Genomic DNA, 21,400 nt, shown 5'->3' on the forward strand with positions numbered 1-21,400 from the left:
TGCAATGTTGGTTCATGAAGACAACGGAAAGTCCAAACTTTGGCATGAGCGCTTCGGTCATGTCAGCTATGGAACCTTGGCTGAAATGTCAAAGTCGAAGATGGTGGATGGACTTCCACCAATTACAGGCAAGGATGGTGTCTGTAGGGCTTGTCTAGAAGGCAAGCAGCACAGGGACAAGTTCCCACAAGGCCCAGCAAACCTCTTGAGTTGGTTCATGCCGACATTTGTGGCCCAATGTCTACAGCATCTTGGGCAGGATCCAGGTACTCACTTCTCTTTGTGGATGATTTCAGTAGAATGACCTGGGTGTATTGCTTGGCCAAAAAGTCACAGATTTTCGAGAAGTTCAAGGACTAGAAGGCCAGAGTTGAAAAGGAGACAGGGGAGGATGTCAAGACGTTCCGTACAGACAAGGGGGGAGAATTCACCTCAAATGAGCTCAACACATTTTGTCACAAGCATGGGATCAAGCGACAACTCACCACAGCACATACTTCTCAGCAAAACGGGGTAGTCGAGAGGAAGCATAGAACCACCACGGAGACAGGGCTTGCTATGCTCCGAGGTAGGAACCTTTCTAAAGCCTATTGGAGTGAAACTATCAATACAGCCGTACACATTCTCAACAGGACCAAGACGAAGGCCGTCAAGGACAAGACTCCATATGAGGCATTTTTTGGTAAGAAGCCCTCTATCACTCATCTTTGTATTTTTGGTTCTAACGCGTGGGTGCATGTGCACAAGGAAGACAGGACCAAGCTTGATTCCGGGAGCAGAAAATGTATCTTTGTTGGGTATAGCAAAGAATCCAAGGCCTATCAACTCTTCAACCCAGTAAAGAAGCAGATTCTTATCAGTCGGGATGTTGTCTTTGAGGAAAAGGAACCTCAGATTGAGGAGGAGTAGATTGTTCAATCCCCGAACCCACCCCGCCCCAGGTTGACCATCCAAGAGGTGGCGAAATCAAAAGCTGATGTTCCACAAGGTACTGAGGAAGAGCAGGATGTTCCAGAAGTAGTTCCAGTTCCTCCTCCCACTGAGAAGCAGAAGAGGTTGCCCCAATGGTACCTACGGACATTGGAAGACTCTCAGGTCACCGAAATACCTAAGAGTAGCAATTCCGGATTGCGACGGTCTCAACGTCTTCAGAAGACCCCATCCGTGAATTTTGCGTTGGTGGCTCAGCTTGAAGAGCCAAGGACCTTCGAGGAGGCGAAGGACCATCCAGAATGGTAGGCTGCCATGGAGGCAGAGATGGATGCTATCCTGAAGAACAATACCTGGGACTTAGTGGCCAAGCCCCCGCGACGGAAAGTCATCGGCACTAAGTGGGTATACAAACTTAAATACAAATCAGACGGCAGCTTGAATAAGTATAAAGCAAGGTTAGTGGTCAAAGGTTTTGCTCAAACTGAAGGCATGGATTTTGATGAAACTTTTGCTCCCACAGCTCGCATGGTTACTATCCAGACAGTGATTGCCCTTGCTGCCCAATTCCAATGGCCTATTTATCAAATGGACGTGAAGTCTGCATTCCTTAATGGAATCCTGGAGGAGGAGGTATACGTAGAGCAGCCACCGGGCTTTCAAGATCCAGGGTCCCCATTAAAGGTCTGCAGGTTGAAGAAGGTACTATACGGGCTGAAACAGGCCCCCAGAGCTTGGTACCAAAGGATTGATGTATTCTTTCAGAAGATCATGTCAAATGCCTTGCGGAAATCCACAAAGCAACAATAAACCCTCTGCTTCTATACCCTCGCCTCCTCGATGATACATTTGAGCGCAAGAATGTGCTCCATGGTCCCATGATTGCGCCTGAAACTGGCCTGTCCTGCTGCTCTAAGTAGTGGCTACCAAGGCGGTCGCATCTACCAATGGTGAAGCCTCAGTGCATGGGGTCCCACGTATTCTGATGTTGAGAGCCGGTCTGGCTCTCTGTTGCTGCTCCAGGAGGGTAGCCGAAACGGTTACCCTTGCAAGTTCCCGTTTGGCTATGTCGATCCATCTGGACGTCTCCTCGATGGCAGATTGCATGCTCGCAATCTGTGCCTCCACAACGGGGGTGCTCCTTGGGACTGTACGTATAGCAGTGACCTCATGTTGGAGCTGCGAGATCTTCAGTCTGAGCCCCTGAATAAGATCTTCTTGGTGTCGGATAGCGTGAGACTGCTCTTGTATGAGACGTGTCTGCTCCTAGGTGAAGCGTGTATGCTCCCGTGCGAAGCGTCACAACTCCCTCTCATGCTCTCGGATGCCATAAACCTCCATCAGCAAGTTCTCCCAAGTCTCTGATGGGGCAGCTCGTTCGTGCTCTAGCAAAGGACTATGGCATGAAAGTGTCATTACAATGTATATATCCTGAGTCAAAGTACAGTTGACCGTTTATTTGGAGATACTTGACTTCAGTCAAGTAAGCCTGACTTTGGTTAGGAAGACTTGGTTTATTACCAAGAGGGTTAGCTGCGGTTAACCAGAGAACTACAGAGCTGACTACGGTTAGAGAGTGTTGACTTCGGTCAACAAGACTTGGCATATGCCAAGAGGATTAACTACGGCTAACCAAGATGTGCCGACTTCGGTTGGAGAGTGTTAGAAAAGACCCAACAGAGGGTACACATAGCGGAAGACTTATAATAATGCCCAGGAGCTCACACAGTGTGCGGTGTGGGTGTGGAATCACAGACTTCTTTACTTATGTGCATACAATAGGTGTGCAGACTCATCAATAGACAATGAACCAACCAGATAGAGAAACCACCAAAATATATATTTCCGTCTACAAATATGGACACAATACAAAAGAGACAGATCCAGAGTCCCACCAATGATGTGGTCCTCTGATCTTACCACAAGGTCCTTCTCCTACTTGCTGGCTATCTCTAGACTCGAGCCCGCGTGCTCCATCTGGAGCTTCTGTAGACTTTCTGTCCAGATCACAACACCTTGCTGCCCTGAGAGACAGCCAAGGTTCAGCCCTTGAGAGCTGAGTCTGCAGCACACCTTCTACTCTCCTTCACCTCCAAGACGAGGCCCAAGAAAATGCCTTCTGGCTGCTCCTGTCTGCTGCTGGTTCTGCTGAACTGTTGGATATAAAATGAGGCCCAGGGCCTCTCCTTTTATAGGCCCCAAGGGGGCTGACAAAAAACCGACCAGCCTGTTACAGACTGGCCGACCAGTCTGTGGCTGGTCCAGCCCTAAAAGGGCACACACCCCAGGGCTTTTGGCCCAAACTTCCAGGGCCCTTTGGCCCTCCATTCAAGGCAGGGATCCAGCCTATATAAGGCCTGCCTTCTGCCCACTGACAGCCATATTTGCTGCTGCATATATGGGCCTGCACATCCTGCCATATCTGCCAGGTCCTCTTCCCAGAAGGCCAATTCCTTCCAATCTCTTATCACCTGAGACAAATGAAGAGCAGAGTCTCTCCACAGCATGCTATAAAGGCTCAAATGCAGAATATCAAATACATACCAGACTGTTGTGCTGCCTGAATGTTCGCTCTGAAAGCAAACTCTCATTGAGGCACCCACCAAGCGCTTGTGTAATCCTGTACTGTCCCCTTCTGAACTCCAGCATCCATCTGACCATGAGACCCCAGGGCCTTCCATGGAATCCACCCTCGTGTCAGTGTCAACGGCTACACACCTGGAAGGTACCAAGCGCTCCATGCTGTCCTTCACCTTCACAAAGGCATCTGACTCCTCGTCAACCCACATCTCTATGTCAGACATCCTTACTGTGATTTCTGGATCAACATATCTGACCTGGGTAACACTCGGTGATGTCACCAGGAACAACTCTTCGATTACCACATTTGCTTTGGCCTTTCCCTCTGAATCTGAGTCAGACTCCTGTTTGTTTTTCAGATCGGCCTTTTTCTTTCTGCAGTCCTTTGCAAAATGTCCGGGCGTATCACAATAGAAACACTTCTTCTTGTGCTTTATCTTCGAAGTCCCCTCGTCGTCAGAGTCGTCTTTATTGGACTTGCCACTGTTAGGCTTGCCCTTTCCTTTGCCAGCGGAATCCTTCACCAGCATCGCCTTGTCATGTTTATGCTCGCTGTAGAGCTTCTCCTGAGCTTCCTCCTGTAGCAGTAATGGACACAACTCCTCAAACGTCAGAGGTTTGGTCCTCTGTCCTGCTGTCACAGCTGTAACAAAGCTCTTGAAACTCCGAGGCAGTCTCCTTAGTACCATCAAGGCCAGATGGCATGAGTCTGTCTTCTGACCAATTGCTGCCAGCTGATCCCTCACCACCTTGACCTTCGTCAAATGGCTATGTACCGTATCTCCTTCCATATCAAGATTGTAGAGTTGATGCTGAAGAAGCACAATCCGGGAGGTGTTCTCTGTTTCGTACAGATCTTTTAGGGTGGCCCACGCCTCTACTGACGTCTCGGCCAATTGGATATGCGGAAGAACGGAGTCCGCCGTAGTCCCTATGATTATTGCCAGGACATGGGCATCTCTTTCTTCCCAAGCTTCAAGCTCCTCTCTGTCTACTGCCATGAGTACCTCCCCTTTACTGTCCACCATGTCCTCCGGCTTCGACTCCTCTCCCGTGGTCAGCTTCCACAACTTTCAAGCCACTAAATGACTCCAGATCTTCACTTTCCAGATCGGGTAATTAGTCCCGTCCAGGTTCCCAGACTCTCCAAAATTAGGGATAGTGAAAGAGAGAAAACTGGGGGAGGAGGAAGGGAAAGCAGGGGCTGAAGAGGCTATAGAGGTCGACATCTCTGCTGTTTATACCACACAGCAAAGTCAACCAAACTCAATTTCAGTAAACGAGAACTCTGAACGCACTTGACTGAACCTGAGTCACCCTCCTTCTCGCAAAGGCACAATCCTCCAGTCGCGGAAGTTGATTCCCTAGAGCTTCTGAATCAGGGTCGTCCTTCAGCAAGGTCCCTGCCTTCAGGCTCCCACACCTGTGAGCCTCCTACTTGGGCTCTGATACCATGTTAGAAAAGACCCAATAGAGGGTACACATAGCGGAAGACTTATAGTAATGCCCAGGAGCTCACACAGTGTGCGGTGTGGGTGTGGAATCACAGACTTCTTTACTTATGTCCATACAATAGGTGTGCAGACTCATCAATAGACAATGCACCAACCAGATAGAGAAACCACCAAAATATATATTTCCGTCCACAAATATGGACACAATACAAAAGAGACAGATCCAGAGTCCCACCAATGATGTGGTCCTCTGATCTTACCACAAGGTCCTTCTCCTACTTGCTGGGTATCTCTAGACTCGAGCCCGCGTGCTCCACCTGGAGCTTCTGTAGACTTTCCGTCCAGATCACAACACCTTGCTGCCCTGAGAGACAGCCAAGATTCAGCCCTTGAGAGCTGAGTGTGCAGCACACCTTCTACTCTCCTTCACCTCCAAGATGAGGCCCAAGAAAATGCCTTCTAAGGGGGCTGACAAAAAACCGACCAGCCTGTTACAGACTGGCCGACCAGACTGGCCGACCAGTCTGTGGCTGGTCCAGCCCTAAAAGGGCACACACCCCAGGGCTTTTGGCCCAAACTTCCAGGGCCCTTTGGCCCTCCATTCAAGGTAGGGATCCAGCCTATATAAGGCCTGCCTTCTGCCCACTGACAGCCATATTTGCTGCTGCATATCTGGGCCTGCACATCCTGCCATATCTGCCAGGGCCTCTTCCCAGCCACGTGTCCTGTGCCGTACTCCTGTACATCCTGCTGTCCTGACCCGCCTGTACTGCGCCATCATCAGGGTCTGTTGCAGGCACTTCACCTGCCCACTACCCTCGCCATGCTGACGCCATCTGCAGGTTCCAATCCTGTGAGGTGCTGCCCATGTGGCAGCCCCCTCTCTTTCTTCTCTCTTGGGCACATCCTGCCCTAGGTCTCCCTCCCCCACGCACTCCTCATTTGGGGGCTTACAGATGGGGAGGTGACCTTTCCAACAGAGAGATTGACTATAATTAAGGCGTCTCGACCCTTGGTCAAAGCCCCTTGATTATGGTCAAGAGCGTTGGCTTCGGTCAACTAGAGAATAAATATATATTTTTATATTTGTTAAGTATGCACATGTGTTCAGTGGGGGGATGCCCACCGTGACTAGAATTAGTCCACAATGTGTTATTTGCATGCAAAGCGCTAACAATTAATGGGTGCCATGGTGGTGCGCTTTAATTGATTGTTGCAGGTACTAGGAAGAGTTATTTTCCTAAGTGCTACGTGAGCCTAACAAGAGTCTAGGAGGCGGTTCGCGTGACCAAGTGCTTCGAAAACTCCAGAGTTGCCCTTAGTGGCATGTAATTAGGAAAGTAAAGTAGAATTTGACAAGTGGCTTGTTGCCAAGAAAGGGAGCCTAAGAGCTCATGTAATGATTCATTTTGTTACGTTTGGATATATGTATGTACAGCTTCTACACTGAACTCATGTACAGCTTCTACGTTGAACTCATGTACTCGGTTTCTCTTTGATGAATAAAAACCTTCGGGGGGGTCCAGCACGACGATTGTCCTGGGCCCTAGTGTCTCTGTTGAGAGAGGGAGAGAGGGAGAGAAAAGAGTGTCTTTGCTGTCCTTTACGAGTAAGATTTCATAGAGAAATAAGAGCGAAAAGGTTTCATTGGTATCAGAGCCAAGGCTCATAGCCTTCTCAGGCTGTGACGACCCAGCAAGAGAGTAAGAACGCAAAGTTCGAAGCCTGTGAACGCAGGAAAGCCCGGATGTTAATCGACGCTCAGATTGTCCAGTTGACTTCAAAGGGATTCCTTCATGGATTACTAGCAAACAGAAAATTTGAGGCAGACTGCACTTTTGCGTGAAGGCGCACTGAGAAGCTGTAGGAAATGATCGTGTTTGATGAAGGCACCATACGCTGAATCATTTTGAGATTCATATGCATTGTGAAGAGCAGAAAACTCTATCCATTGTATGGACTTGATGCGCGTCCAGTCGTGGGTGCAGAAATCCACATGATGCTAGGCGTATTTCCTTGAGATCTAGCTGTCTCCTATGCTGATCTCCAGCTCTTTTATGCTTCTCTTGAGACCTTTCTATTGCTGTCTGGACTTGGCTGTAAGCTGTCTGGAGGTCTCTCACAAACTGATCAGCTGCAAATATTTCGTCCTTGGTCCTTAGGATAGGTGGCAGAATCACCTTCCCATAAATGAGGTTGCATATAGGTTAGCATTGCCAGAGCATTGGAGGATTCACAATGCCTTCCATGTGAGTCTTTTAAAGAAATTCCAAGGGCCAGAGCCTACAGAGCTAGTATCAGAGGATCCACCAGAAGTGGATGAGCTGGAGGAGGTCCTTCAGTCCGAGCAGATTATGTACCATACTGTATGCAAAGGCCCTCAAGGCAAAGAGTTTTATAGGTATCTTGTAAAATTCAAGAATTATACGGCATTAGATGCCAAGTGGATGGATGAAGACATGTTGTCCGATCATCTACAGCTTTTGGATGTTTACAAGGAAGCTTTTCAGTTGAGTCAACTGAATAGAAGCCGAGGGGATGTCACCACAATGTAAATATTCTAAGTCAAAGTACAGCTGACCATTTATTTGATCATAATTAAAGAGTTTTCCATCTGTGTTAATTATGGTCAAAGAGTTCTTTTATTGGTCAAAGAATTGACTACGGTCAAAGATACTTGACTTCAGTCAAGTAAGCCTGACTTCGGTCAGGAAACTTGGTTTATTACCAAGAGGGTTAACTGCGGTTAACCAGAGAACTACAGAGCTGACTATGGTCAGAGAGTGTTGACTTCAGTCAACGAGACTTGGCATATGCCAAGAGGGTTAACTACGGCTAACCAAGATGTGCCAACTTCGGTTGGAGAGACTTGACTATAATTAAGGTGCCTCGACTCTTGGTCAAAGCCCCTTAATTATGATCAAGAGCGTTGACTTTGGTCAACCAGAGAATAAATATATTTTTTAATATTTGTTATGTGTGCACATGTGTGCAGTGGGGATGCCCACCGTGACTAGAATTAGTCCACAATGTGTTATTTGCATGCAAAGCGCTAACAGTGCCATGGTGGTGCGCTTTAATTGATTGTTGCAAGTACTAGGAAGAGTTATTTTCCTAAGTGCTACGGGAGCCTAACAAGAGTCTAGGAGGTGGTTTGCGTGACCAAGTGATTCGAAGACGCCAGAGTTGCCCTTAGTGGCATGTAATTAGGAAAGTAAAGTAGAATTTGACGAGTGGCTTGTTGCCAAGAAAGGGAGCCTAAGAGCTCATGTAATGATTCATTTTGTTACATTTGGATATATGTATGTACAGCTTCTACGCTGAACTCATGTACTTGATTTCTCTCTGATGAATAAAAACCTTCGGGGGGGTCCAGCCCGACGATTGTCTTGGGCCCTAGTGTCTCTTTTGAGAGAGGGAGAGAGGGAGAGAAAAGAGAGTGTCTTTGCTGTCCTTTACGAGTAAGATTTCATAGAGAAATGAGAGCGAAAAGGTTTCAGAAAGTGTGTGGATGAGACTGGAGGCTGGGTGATGAACTGGGTGAGATGGGTGCGGTATGGAGATTATAGTGGCCTGGAGGAGGCGATCCCAGCAAGGTGTGGGAACGTGGGCTGACTGAGATGCAGAGGGGAGAAAAAGGTCTAGTAGTGCGGAACAATGTATGACCCCTCCAAAGTAGGTTCATAATCGGAGAGGGAACTGTAGCGAGAGAAGAAGGGAGAGATGGTGTCACTGACAACCCCTCTATCTTAGGGGAGGGTGGAGCAATCGATGTCATGGGTAGGGGTATATCATAGCCAGTAGTTGTAGCTTTAGAGGCTGTGGATGGAAGTGGAGCTGAAACTGGAACTAGAGCTGATGCTGAGGCTGGCGCTGAAGGTGAGGATGAGGATGTAGCTGAGACCGAAACTGAGACTGAAGCTGGAACTGGAACTGAAGCTGAGGCGGAGGTGGACCCCGCCTTTGCTTTGTTGTCAACTCCAAGTCCACTGCGGTTGTAGCGTGTGTTCACATCCTCGAGTTTCAGCTGTGTTTGTTTCTTGGCTTTGTTGTCATCTTTCTTGGCAGCTTTATCCGTATCTTTGCCACCTTTCCCCATTTTGTTTGATAGACCCGTGTTCGGTGCAGGTCTTAGTGCAGGAGCGGGAGTGGGAGTGGGAGCATGAGCCCCCCCTCCATGACGCGAGGTACCCCCAGGGGCTGAAAGAAGGCGGGAAGTGGGAGAGCTCAATGGAGGGGCAAGAGGCGAAGCTGTAGGTTGGGGCGGAGGAAAGATTTTGTCTGATTTTCTGATTTTTCTGTTGTTTTCTAACAGGTATAGAATGTCTTCAACAAACAGAAAATGACAAGTGACGCACTTTTTCTTTTCTTTTCTTTTTTTTGGGGGGGGGAGTGTGAGCAGTAACTGGGTGAGTGACTGTCTGATTACACTAACCAGACTGATTGGTTCTAGTCTGGTTAGCCTGTAACTAGCCTACTAACTAGAGTTAGTTGACTAGGGTTAATCTAACCACTAGAGTTAGTCGACCTGAGCGAGGGGTGTAGGTTGAGTGCAGGGGAGCACAGGTAAGTGGGAGAGCAGCGGGAGAGCGTGAGTAGCGATGGCTAGTGGGGAAACGTAGGCTAGGGAGTGGGTAGGCTAGCGGGGAGCGTACACTAGCGGAGAGCAATGGCTGAGAGCGTAGGCTAGCGGGAAGAGTAGAAAGTAGACGAGAGGGAAGTAGAGAGCTATGTAGGGGGACGGGCTATGTAGGGCGACGGGCTACAAAGAGATGGGCGATGCAGAGACGGGCGTTGGGCTATGCAGGGCAACGGGCTACACATAGATGAGCTACATAGAGACGGGCGCTGGGTGATGCAGAGCGTGAGCGTGAGCGTGGGAGCAGAGAGAGAGAGAGCGTTGAGAGCTATGTGAGATGGTCACTCGCTTGTATGGCAGTCCATGCTGGGGGCCAGACTTGTTGGATACAGAGTGGGCAAGGGTGGAGCCGCTATAGGTTCTCATGTTATCACGGATGATCCGTGGTAAGCCATCTGTCCCTCACCAGATCATTCGAGTGGAGTTTGGGTTACCCCCATTACAGCTAGATGCTGCATTTCAGGTCATTATGTATCTGTACCGAGTCAGGGAGTACGGGGATTACACATCTAGGCATAGCAGGATACCATGGCTAGCACTGTCCTCTTCTATGGCACTTGCAGCAGGGGGAGACAAGAGGTGCTGGTATGCATGCACAAAGAGATGGTTTGTAGGACTAGGGCTCCACATGGACAGACTACCTCCTTTTCAGTATAGCATGGATGCTCCTTTCTCTCCCCTCCTATCACACGAGGTCAACCAGGTTATCTGTGAGGATCTACTATAGCTACACACATTCCAGACTTGGTTGGGCCCGAGTGATCTTCCAGTGAAGATGGGCTTCTACAGAGATCACTTCTTACATATCATAGCGGAGGGTTTCATTGATCCACCAGGATACACGCAAATTCACCTATCCCACTCGTTGAGGATCTCCCTTGGGCAGTTTCGGGTCTCTTCACACAGACTTCGTATCGAGAGCGGCAGAGCAGAGCGGTTACCCAGGGAGAAGCGCATATGCACACTTTGTGACATGCAAGAGGTTGAGACAGATGAGCATTTCATCTTCAGGTGTCCTGTTTACTATGAGATCCGAGGGCGTTTCTACTGCCTCTTCAGAGATAGTTATGGAGTTTTGGCCCGTTTCCTCTCCTACCCAGACCAGCGATGTTTGGTTGGTTTCATTCATGAGGAACTCGGACACCGCGATAGGATACTCCGAGCATGGAGACAGGAGCAGACTTCTTCCTCGACTGATATCTCTCAGAGCTCTATCACAGAGTTCTTTCAGCCAGATCACATAGACCCCCACGAGGCAAGACCTCAACATGACAGTGACCCGAAGCCTGTGACTCGACAGCTCAGATAGAGGGTTAACTCACAAATCATACTTGGGGACATCCCCTCCTTGTTTAGGGTTGGAGCCCGACCGACGGGGGTCACAGTGGCCCTAGTTAGACGCAGAGCTACGACCAGGAGACGTACCAGGACTGCACCCTTGGGGGGGTGACAGCACTCTATTGCTGACCTCATGCCTCCACTTCCATAGCCTCATCCATCCTGATGTTCTGCTACTGATGATGGTGCTGATGATGGTTATGATGAGGTGGACGATGATGCTGAGATTGATATATATAGTCGAGATATGACTATGTTGTACTTAGGAATTAGTACTGCCATTTTGCATTTTTTGGCATTCTGCATTGGTGTGGATGCTCGTTTAGTAGCTCCACTACCACAGCTCATTGTATCAGTTTTTTCACAGTCTCATCACATACTGTGGCTGACTGTGCGCACGATCATGAAGGACATGCACATTCTTATTCACTACGGTCAAACTCATGGGGAAGGGGCGGCAGTGAACAAGGCTCGCCTGTGCGTGGGAGCCTGCTCTAAGAAACTTGACTTCTGTGACTTTGTCGGAGGTTTGGAGGGAGAGTACTCTATGTCCGTGTGCCGACGGACCAGAGTCGCCACTAGCTCGATCCCTACCCTACGTGCCCAGTATTGCATAAAGGAGACATCTACGCCGATGAGGTCAGCGCACTGTTAAAGGGTCCACAGTAGTGAGACTGTGAGAGAACCGTCTCCGCTGGCAAGCGGATCACTGCTACATCCACGACCCTAGCTTCGCTGAAGAGAAGCCAAGTTGGAACTATGTAGAACCTTTGTGAGCGAGCCAGAGGTCTATCCCCTGAGGTCCCATCCACTCATTCATTATCAGGTGTATGTGGTGCTCCATCATCATGTCGAAGAGCTCTGGTGTCCACTTCTCCGAACAGGGTGGGTGCACGATCCTATCGCATTGATGCCGCCTTTATGGAGGATCCGAACAGGGTGGGTGCACGATCCTATCGCATTGATGCCGCCTTTATGGGGCTGCAAGACCAGAATGGTCAACTCCAAGGGCATTGGGTAAGAATCCAGAATCTCCAAATAGTTCCAAGGTCCCAACCGCCAGAACGCTCGTGGTAATTGCAGAGTCGGAGGCGGAAGTGGTGACAGATGATGGGGTTCTTCGACTCAGACTCATGGTAGAGAGCTCGGATACACTCCCAGACGTGATTCTCTTGGAGACTTTAGAGGGGGGTACTCTTCGTCAACCCCTGGAGGTTTCAAGCTTACTGGGCTAGTGTTTGAGGTGTAGACAGTTGGGGCACCTAGCTCGTGATTGCACATGCGGCCGGCCAGCACCAGACTCATCCCTCCCCCTAGGAGGCACAGGGACAGCATAGTGACATGAGAGGGGAGGGGACTCGGAGACCACCTAGGCGGACGCAGTAGGAGTCTCAGAGACAGTAGCTAGAGTTGCAAACCCCCTAGCTAGAACCTTCGGAGGGTAGATGGACTAAGGTGGGGGCAAAGAAGAGGAGCAAGTGGGCCAAAAAGAATCAACGACATCGTGCCAACTGTAAGAGGCGAGCACAGACAACTACACAGTCATAGGGAGATCTGATTGGAGGCCCATAGGTATCATGTGATCCGGAGAGGGAGACAACGACCTCAGGACATCCCTCAGGCCCCTCCGGAGGAGAGATTCCTTGTCCACCGCAGAACCCCCTCATTGCATAGGTTTTTTTCCCTAACCACAGTTAGTGGGTTAGTATAGTTTTCTCACTTAGACAAAACTATCCTCACACTTGTACTCATCTTATCTTTCTATTGCACACTCTACATTTTGCTCTTGCTCATTCTTGCTTCCTGCTGCCTTTCATTCTCACATTTGGTATCAGAGCAGGCAGTTCCCGGACTTGATCCTCACCCCCAAGCTCCTCCTGCCTATGCTCCTACTAATGCCGCAGTCCGTACAGTAGCACGAAGCAGTCCGTACAGCTCCCGTCGGGTGACCATCATCCGTACAGCCCGTACGACTCTACAGACTGAAGTCAGTTGTCCGTGGAGCACCATCCGTACAGCTCCCGCATGTGGGAGCTGGCCGTACAACAACATCTCGTCATCCATACATTTTTGTACCAGCTGACAGTCTGTACCGCCACACATGTTCTGCCCGGCATCCGTACGTGCTAACAATCTATACCGCCGTACATCTGTAGGACATTTCGTACAGCTGATGCGTACAACGTTGAGTGTCCATATGGCACCAACTACTCCTTGTGGAGTTTCATGGTTTGCAACATCTTGGTTGGCAGACATCTCTGGGATTATGTCAATGGAGATGAGACAAGGCTAGAAACTGTGGTACACATGTTACTCCTACAGGTGGAGGCAGGGTAGAGGTCAAAATGCAGGACAAGTGGTAGGAGCAGCAGCTGCTACTTTGGTGACTGGCCCACAGCAAATGGGATTCACGAGATGCACAAGCTCTTTCATTTATTTCTCTTTTTGTTAAGAGGTTTATCATTCCTCACATTCGGTCTTGCAAGACCTCGAAGGCAGCTTGGGAGATTTTAGAGAGCATGTTTGCAGCAAGAAATGATGCCAGAGTTTCCTTGCTGAAGAGAGAGCTATCTCATACACATATGGATGAGGGAGATTCTATGAATGCTCACCTCACAAAACTCCAGGATTTGAGGGAACAATTGCTGAATATAGATGAGATCATTCCGGATTCAGAGATGATTACCACCACTCTGAATTCTCTTCCTGAGTTTTATCTTATAAAGAACATGGCAACACGGGCTGGCGAGCATGCCATGCTTTCAAAGTTCAAGCCCAAAGGGAAAGGGCAGCAAAAGCAACATGGAAATCAGCCCACACATCAGCATAAAGCTGATTCAGGACAGTCCTCTCATAAGGCTAAAGGTGATGCAGAGAAGTCTAAGAGGAAGGGCATTTGTCACTACTGTAAGAAGCCAGGTCATTACATTGGTGAATGCAAGAAACGAATAGCTAAAGGGATTTAGGTTTGGCTGTCTCAGATACATCAGCTCCTAATGCACACGATGGAGGGGATGTTAGAGCATTATGCCTTTTTGTCTTGCATTTCAGATTTTCCTGTGGCTAGTCTAGATACTACAGCCACTCTTGAGGATGACCCGTATGCTTTCTTGACTTGCAGCTATAACCCTTTAAAGGATGCATGCTCTTTCAGTGTTAATAGACACTAAATACTTGGTATTTTAATAGTGGTGCTTCTAAGCACATCACTTCTAGGAAGAGTCTTTTTGCATCTCTGAATGCACCACCTGCTAACTAGAAGGTGACATGTGCAAACAATTCTTCTTATTCAGTGTGTGGAGTGGGTGACATCATATCCACCTCCATGCATGGCAGAGATTTCAGAATTATTGATGTTCTTTATGTGCCAGGTATAAAGAAGAATTTACTTTCAGTGTCCTCTCTCAATTGAGGAGGATTTCAGGTCATATTTGATGATGCTAAGTGTGCAGTCTGAGACAAAGAAATTGACTATGCTTTGATGTTGTCTGGCACTTTGTATCAGGGTCTTTTTCAGCTTGACATTTATGAGAAAAGATCCGATCTTGCGCTTTCAGTGAGCACTCCCATTGCTGCGATGCAAAATGCGGAGTCATGGCATGCGTGATATGGGCACATGAGCTATGGCAGCTTGATGATACTTCAAAAGCATGCTATGGTTGATGCATTGCCTCCTTTGGAGTCACCTCCTCCTCATGCATGTGAGGGATGCATCCTTCGTAAGCTGCATAGATTTCATTTTAAAAAGGATGGTGCAGTAAGAGCTATTCGCAAATTACAGCTCATATAGAGTGATGTCTACGGTCCCATGAGGACACCTCCTTTTGGTGGTTCTCTATTATGTTACATTCATAGATGACTACACCAATTATACTTGGGTTTATGGCCTGAAGAAAAAATCAGATGTGTTTATGCATTTCAAACACTTTGTGGCCAATGAGATAGGACTCGGTGCAGACACTTTGCACTAACAGAGGGGGGGAGTATATGTCTCATGAATTTGAGGCATTTTGGAAGGAGAAAGGCATCACACATCAGCTTATAGTGAGAGGCTTACACCTCAGCAAAATGTCAAAGTTGAGCGGAAAAATCGCACTCTCATGGAGATGGATAGATGCATGCTTACTAGTAAGAAGTTGCCTCACAAATTTTGGCTCGAAGGCCTCATGTGTGCCAATTATGTTTTGAATCGGGCTCCCACAAAGGCTTTGAAGACAATCACTTCCTATGAGGCTTGGCATGGGAGAAAGCCTTCAGTGGATCACTTCAGAGTTTTTGGTTGTGTTGCATATGCCCATGTGCCTGTGGAGTTTCGACATAAGTTGTCACATAAGGCACTCAAGTGTATCTTTGTTGGGTATAGTGCACAAAGAAAAGGCTATCGTCTCTACAATCCTACCTCTCGCAAGATTTTTGTGAGTAGAGATGTTATCTTTTCATAGAATTCAGCACATACACATGCTGAATTTACTCTTCCAACTTCTTCAGATGATGTTTTTGAGGGGATGCTTCCTATAGCTTTTGGTTCCCCAGTTGAGGCTCATGCTGAAAATCAGAATTTACAGCAACTTCCTCCTGATCCACATGCTCCGATTCAGCCACATGCTGATTTTGTTCCTCCACAGGGTGTGGATGAAGTTGTGAGGCAATAGATTGAAGAGATACATGCAGCCAAAACAGTTTCGAATTGGTTGCTACAGACTCTCAAGGAGAGTAGGCTTGAGGCACCTTTGCCTGGCAGGACTCGTAGTGCAGTAAGGCATGCAGGGGGGGTTCTTTCTATTGAGACAACTTATGCAGGTACTCTTCTTGATGACGAAGGATCTAACTCTTTTGAAGAAGCCAAGGATAATGTGCATTGGATGCATGCCATGCACAATGAATTCAGTCCATTGAGAAAAATCAGACTTGGGATGTTGTGGATTTGCCATCAGGGAAACATGCCATTGGTACCAAATGGGTTTTCAAAGTGAAAAGGATGCTAGATGGGTCCATTGATAGGTACAAGGCACGGCTGATTGCCAAAGGCTATGCACAGAAAAAGGGCATAGATTATGAGGAGACTTTTGCTCCTACATCTCGGATGACCACCATAAGGTCAGTTATTGCTATGGCTGCAAATTTTGTTTGGAATGTCCATCAATTGGACGTAAAACAGATTTCCTTAATGGGGACTTGCAGAACGAGGTTTATGTCAAACAACCTCCTGGATTTGAACTTTCGGGCAATGCACTTCAAGTTTGCAAGCTGAATAAAGCTGTATATGGGCTAAAACAACCCCACGTGCATGGTATGCCAAGATTGATACCTTCCTGGCAAGTAATGGGTTACACAATAGTCCCTCTACATCAAGAAGGATGGGGAGGATATTTTGGCCATCATTCTTTATGTAGATGACATGCTGCTCACAGGATCAAATGAGAAAATAATTGCAGATTTCAAGCCTGAACTGAAAGCTGAATTTGACATGACAGATTTGGGCATGTTAAATTTCTATTTAGGGATCCAGTTCATACAAAACAAGCGTGGCATTGTTATGTCTCAATCCAAGTATGTGTAAAAGCTCTTGGATAGGTTCAACATGCAAGATTGTAAGGCTATAGCCACTCCCATGGGGCCGGGGCTGAAGCTTACTATATATGATGCAGGTGAATCAATGAATATCACACTTTACAGCCAGGTTGTTGGATGCCTCATTTATTTGTGCAATACACGGCCCGATATTCAGTATGCAGTATCAGGTGAGCAAGTATATGCACAGCCCAAAGACAACACATTGGCAGGCTGTAAAACGCATCTTCCGTTACTTGCAAGGCACAAAGTCTTATGGCTTGATGTTTCCCAGGGGGGTGACTTGCAAATGCATGCTTACAGTCACTCAGATTGGGTTGGAGACTATGACACCAGGCAGTCCACTAGTGGTAATTGTTTCTTTTTGGGCAAAGCTTGCATTTCTTGGCTGAGCAAGAAACAATCTACAGTGGCTACTTCCTCATGTGAAGCTGAGTATAGGGCAGCTTTCACAGCGACAATTGAATGTGTTTGGCTGCGTCGTTTGTTTGCTGATCTTCATCTCTTATTGGAGGGTCCATTTCCAATTCTCACTGATAGTCAGAGTGCTGTAGCAGTGGCAAAAAATCTTGTGTTTCATGCTCGCACGAAGCACATTGAGGTTCATTATCATTATGTCAGAGAGAAGTTGTATGCAGGGGAGATCAGTATGATCTATGTGTCAACACATGACAATGTTGCAGACATCTTCACCAAAGCACTTCCACGTGAGAAGTTTGATGCATTTCACAGTGCCCTGAACTTATCTCCTTTGGGTGATTGATCACTTCCTTGTACGTCACATTGGCACTGCAGGGGGGTGTTAGAATTATTGGCATATTCTAGGCAGTGGCCAATGTAATTAATGAGTTAGGGGCACTTTTCCCTCACTAGGAGGTTTTTCCCCCTAACCACAATTAGTGGGTTATTATAGTTTTTTCACTTGGACAAAACTATCGTCACACTTGTACTCATCTTATCTTTCTATTGCACACTCTACGTTTTGCTTTGGCTCGCTCTTGCTTCCTACTCCCTTTTATTCTCACAAAAGGTCCTTCACGACCTACATTCCGCTGCAGGATCGTCATTAGGTTGCTGTTCTCGGACGATCTTTCAGCCAACATCACAGTCTTCTGGGCCATATACAACCCTGCCCACGAGAGACTTACTGGAATATGCTAATGTGCACAGGCTGCTCCAAGGGCCTTTGACCAAGACACCGATGACACACTGTGTGACTTTGCCTAGAGTGCATTTTATTTATTTCTTAAGTCTTGTCTTACCTCTAGCATGTCCCACCTAGTATTGTTTTCCACATATAAGATTGGGCATAACCTCCTAGGAAGGTGCAGATATGTTATTTGACACTGCTTGGAGATGCATGTTGTTTTCCTTTTTTTGGGGGGAGGGCATTAATTTGCAGTAGCAATGAAGCTCTTCTTTTTTTATAGCAGATCATCATTGAATTTATCATTCTCTAGTTGTAGCTGTGAATGGCCCGTTTAAGATGAGACCTTCTCTTTACCCCCTTCCCCTCCTCTTCCTTCATGCCATGTGTTGTGTATTAAACTTATTGTAGATTTGAGGAATTGTTTTATTTTTGCAGGAATCACTGATATAGGCTTGAATGCATTGGGATCTGGCCTTCCTACCCTTTTGTGGATAGATTTATCAGAGTGTAAGCGAGTAACAGATAAAGGTGTGGAGGCTTTGGCCCAAGGCTGCCCTTGTTTACAGGGTTTGTATCTAAGTGGTTGCAAGCTAATCACAGATAAAGGGCTAGAAGCTCTCTCAAGAACCTGCAAACACTTGGTCTCCTTGAATATACGAGGTTGTGTCAAGGTAGGAGACCTGGGTTTATTGTCTTTATCGCAGGGTTGTAGATGCCTGGAAATGTTGGATCTGAGTAATTGTACCAAAGTTGGAACCACAGGCGTCCAGAGTATTGCTGAAGCTTGCTTTGAGCTGAGGAGTTTGAAGTTGTGTAGCTGTTTGAAGGTTAAAGATGATGCAGTCAAAAGTTTGGCTGGAAACTGCAGACATCTGGAGCTGCTGACGCTTGATGGATGTAGAATGCTCTCAGATGAAGTGATTAAAGTGCTTGCTCAGGGTTGTGGTCCTAATCTTAAGGTTTTAGAACTGGCTTGGTTAGGAAACATATCTAATGAAGCAGTCAAACTGATTTTCAGAAATTGTACATTGTTAGAAGTACTAAACCTGGAGAGTTGCTCCAGATTAACAGACGAGGGTTTTGATGGATTGAGAGAATCTGCAACTGCTGTCAAAGTTCTCAAGCTAAACAACTGCTCAGGTATCACAAATGCAAGCATTGCAAACATTGCAGAATCTGCAAGACAGTTACAGATTTTGGAATTGAAGTGTTGCAGCCAAGTTGCTGCAGAGACTGTGAAACTGCTACCTTTTCCAAAGGGATGTAGAGTATTACTTGAGAATCACATCCTTTTTTAGATGGTAATACATAGTTTGAGATGCACTGGCATTTGGATCTTCTAGCTAACAGCTTGCATTCAAAAATTTCCCTGGCTATGTCGTGAAAAAGATCTAGGCTGGATTCAAGTTGGTAAAGCATCCACAGCCTGCACCATTTACACTTCATTGGTAGTTTGGAGGGAGGATCAGAACCTGCTACTGGAAAAACTGTGTAGAGATCAATTTTGATCTTGGTTGTATGATGCATTTGTATGCGATTCGCAACCTCTTTTAGAGGCATGTAATAATATCTATCTTCGCAAGGTTGAAATTGTTTAAATCAGGATACCAAAATTGGAGAATGAACTATGGTGCATGGATCTATTCTTTTGATATTATCCTCTGCTTTGAAATTCTAAAGGAGATAGGGCTGGGTTTTATACTTAAACATACAAGTCCACAAGAGACTCCGCGGGTCTTTAGAAACCCAGTATAGCTGCTTATGCTTGGGCACTGATGACGACATAAGTGTTGCTTTGCTTGCTAAGTATGTCTTCCTTTTGCTTTTCATAAAAGTTTTTGTTTACCTCTTTTTTCTTCTCTTTCATTTTCTCTTTTATTTTCTTTGTAGATTTTTTATCTTTAGAACAACAAAATTTCTAAATTTGTATGATTGGACTTATTCTAGTCTTACAAAGGTATATATACAAGTCCACAAGACTGTACGTGGTTTCATTTTTCTTTCCAAGCATTTCTTTTCCAATTTTTTCTCATGCAAATACCTAGATGAATCCAGGAACAATCCCAAACTCATCCTCTAAAAACACAAAATAGTGCAGTTTCAATCTCACGACAGTCACTTATAAGATTGAAAACCATACGTTCCATCACGCATAGCAGGGACTCGCTACTATGACATCCCCACTGACGTCATCAGCGCCCAACAGTGGGTGTAGACCATAGTATAAAATGTAATATTTCTCATTCAAAATGTAATATTTCACATTATTTTCAGCTTTGGAAACTTTCTTTCTGATCAAGAGCATCTGGCCAAGTAGTGTGAGAAGTCCATGACAATGTTGCAAAATTAGGTGAGTCTGTTCTATCATTGTGTGGGGCTTCTAAGTGCAATAATAGGCACCTTAGTGCTCCTTTAACCAATGTCTTGTTTTCTGAAATTCAATGCAGTTAATGCCCAAGCCCATCTAGTCGTTGATAGCAGTAGCTCTACTTCTCTTCCCTAGATGTGAACTTAAATTGGGCTTAAAAACAAGAGGGAAGTAAAAAAGCTGAGAGCATAAATCAAACTGACCATGCACCGGACAAGTGACTGAATGCAGCTCTTGTATCAACCTAGTAGGGAGGAAGAGTCAATCTGCTGAACCATACGGTATAGCTATGCTTTAAAGGGGAGAGAGAAGAAAAGCAAGTGGTTTTTTGAATCATAGCTTTTCAAAGAGCTATAAAGCTGTGTGTGTAGCTAAAGGTTCTTGTTAATGTAGTCACATCTTTCTTGCAGTTGTAGATAGTGTATTACATCAGACACCTGCAAGACTTTTCACAAAAAATGGAGATTTAAATTTTGTATCATTATCGAGTCAAGGATGTTGTTCTTAAAGGATATTTGACGCATGGTTTTGCCTTTTGCATGCTATATGTCATTCATTGATTGAGGGATTGTGAGAGAAGTTTGTGCAATGGGGAGTGAGTTCCAATAATTGCTTGATGGAAACCATGACATTCAGTTTTCAAAATTTCTCTTAGGTCTACCAGAGACAATTGGCCTACCATGTATCTGTACAAGGAAGAAGTGGGTTTTAGAGGTTTTATCGGGAGGATTGGCAAACCTCTTTTCAAAGTTAAGTTGAAAGACTTTAAAGATTTGTGAGTATCCTCAACTCTAGAGCTGGTAATCGAGGCTTCATGCCCCTTGAGATAGGCTTGATGTGTGGACTCTTGACGGTAAAAAGAGTTTGGAAGGAAACTCCTTCCTTCAAGCTCAATCTTTTGATGTGGAGAGTGATAGTTGGAAAACTTTCAGTCAGAGCCAAAATATCTAAGTGGAACCCAAGAGTTAACCCTTTTTGCCCGTTGTGCAATAGATTTAAAGAGACTCTCTTACACTTGTTTTGGGAATGCATAGTCTCCAGGGAAATGTGGAAATGGAGGCCAAGTAATATGCATGTTTTTATCAAACTCAAATGGAAGGTGGCTCTCCTTGGTGATAAGGATGACATGAATGATATGGTCTACGACATGTGGTAGCTTGTCAGAGGTCTTGTGATACAATTGTAGGTACGGTGAGTGTGGAAGCAGGTACAAGAGTCGAGACTCAAAGGCCGTCACGTCAACTGGATAGAAGAAACATTGGATTACGCGCAATGGCCAAAGCACTCTGGTTGTTAGTGTAGACCATAGTGGAGGATATCTAGTGAATACCAAGATCTGTAAGTAACTGTCGAAGCCAAACACACTCTAC

The 21,400-nt window shown here is 46.3% G+C and overlaps 1 protein-coding gene across 2 annotated transcripts in view; it reads left to right on the forward strand.

Moving 5' to 3' along the window:
* The window catches only part of LOC147901424 (uncharacterized), a 30,072-nt gene extending 10,811 nt beyond the window's left edge, over positions 1-19,261 (forward strand). Inside the window, exons 3-4 of one of the 2 annotated variants that reach the window (XM_087375410.1) lie at positions 18,098-18,333; positions 18,425-18,603. In XM_087375410.1, the coding sequence (XP_087231536.1) occupies positions 18,098-18,333; positions 18,425-18,460 (272 nt within the window). In that variant the 3' untranslated portion in view covers positions 18,461-18,603. Of the gene's footprint in view, positions 1-18,097 lie in introns of both variants that reach the window. The other variant, XM_087375409.1, reaches the window with a different exon arrangement.
* Positions 19,262-21,400: the final 2,139 nt, after the last annotated feature.

The sequence above is a fragment of the Dipteris shenzhenensis genome, chromosome 6 (genome assembly GCF_047967505.1).
Source record: "Dipteris shenzhenensis isolate YYH24624 ecotype China chromosome 6, Dip_SZ_1.0, whole genome shotgun sequence".
In the NCBI taxonomy this organism is placed as follows: Eukaryota; Viridiplantae; Streptophyta; class Polypodiopsida; order Gleicheniales; family Dipteridaceae; genus Dipteris; species Dipteris shenzhenensis.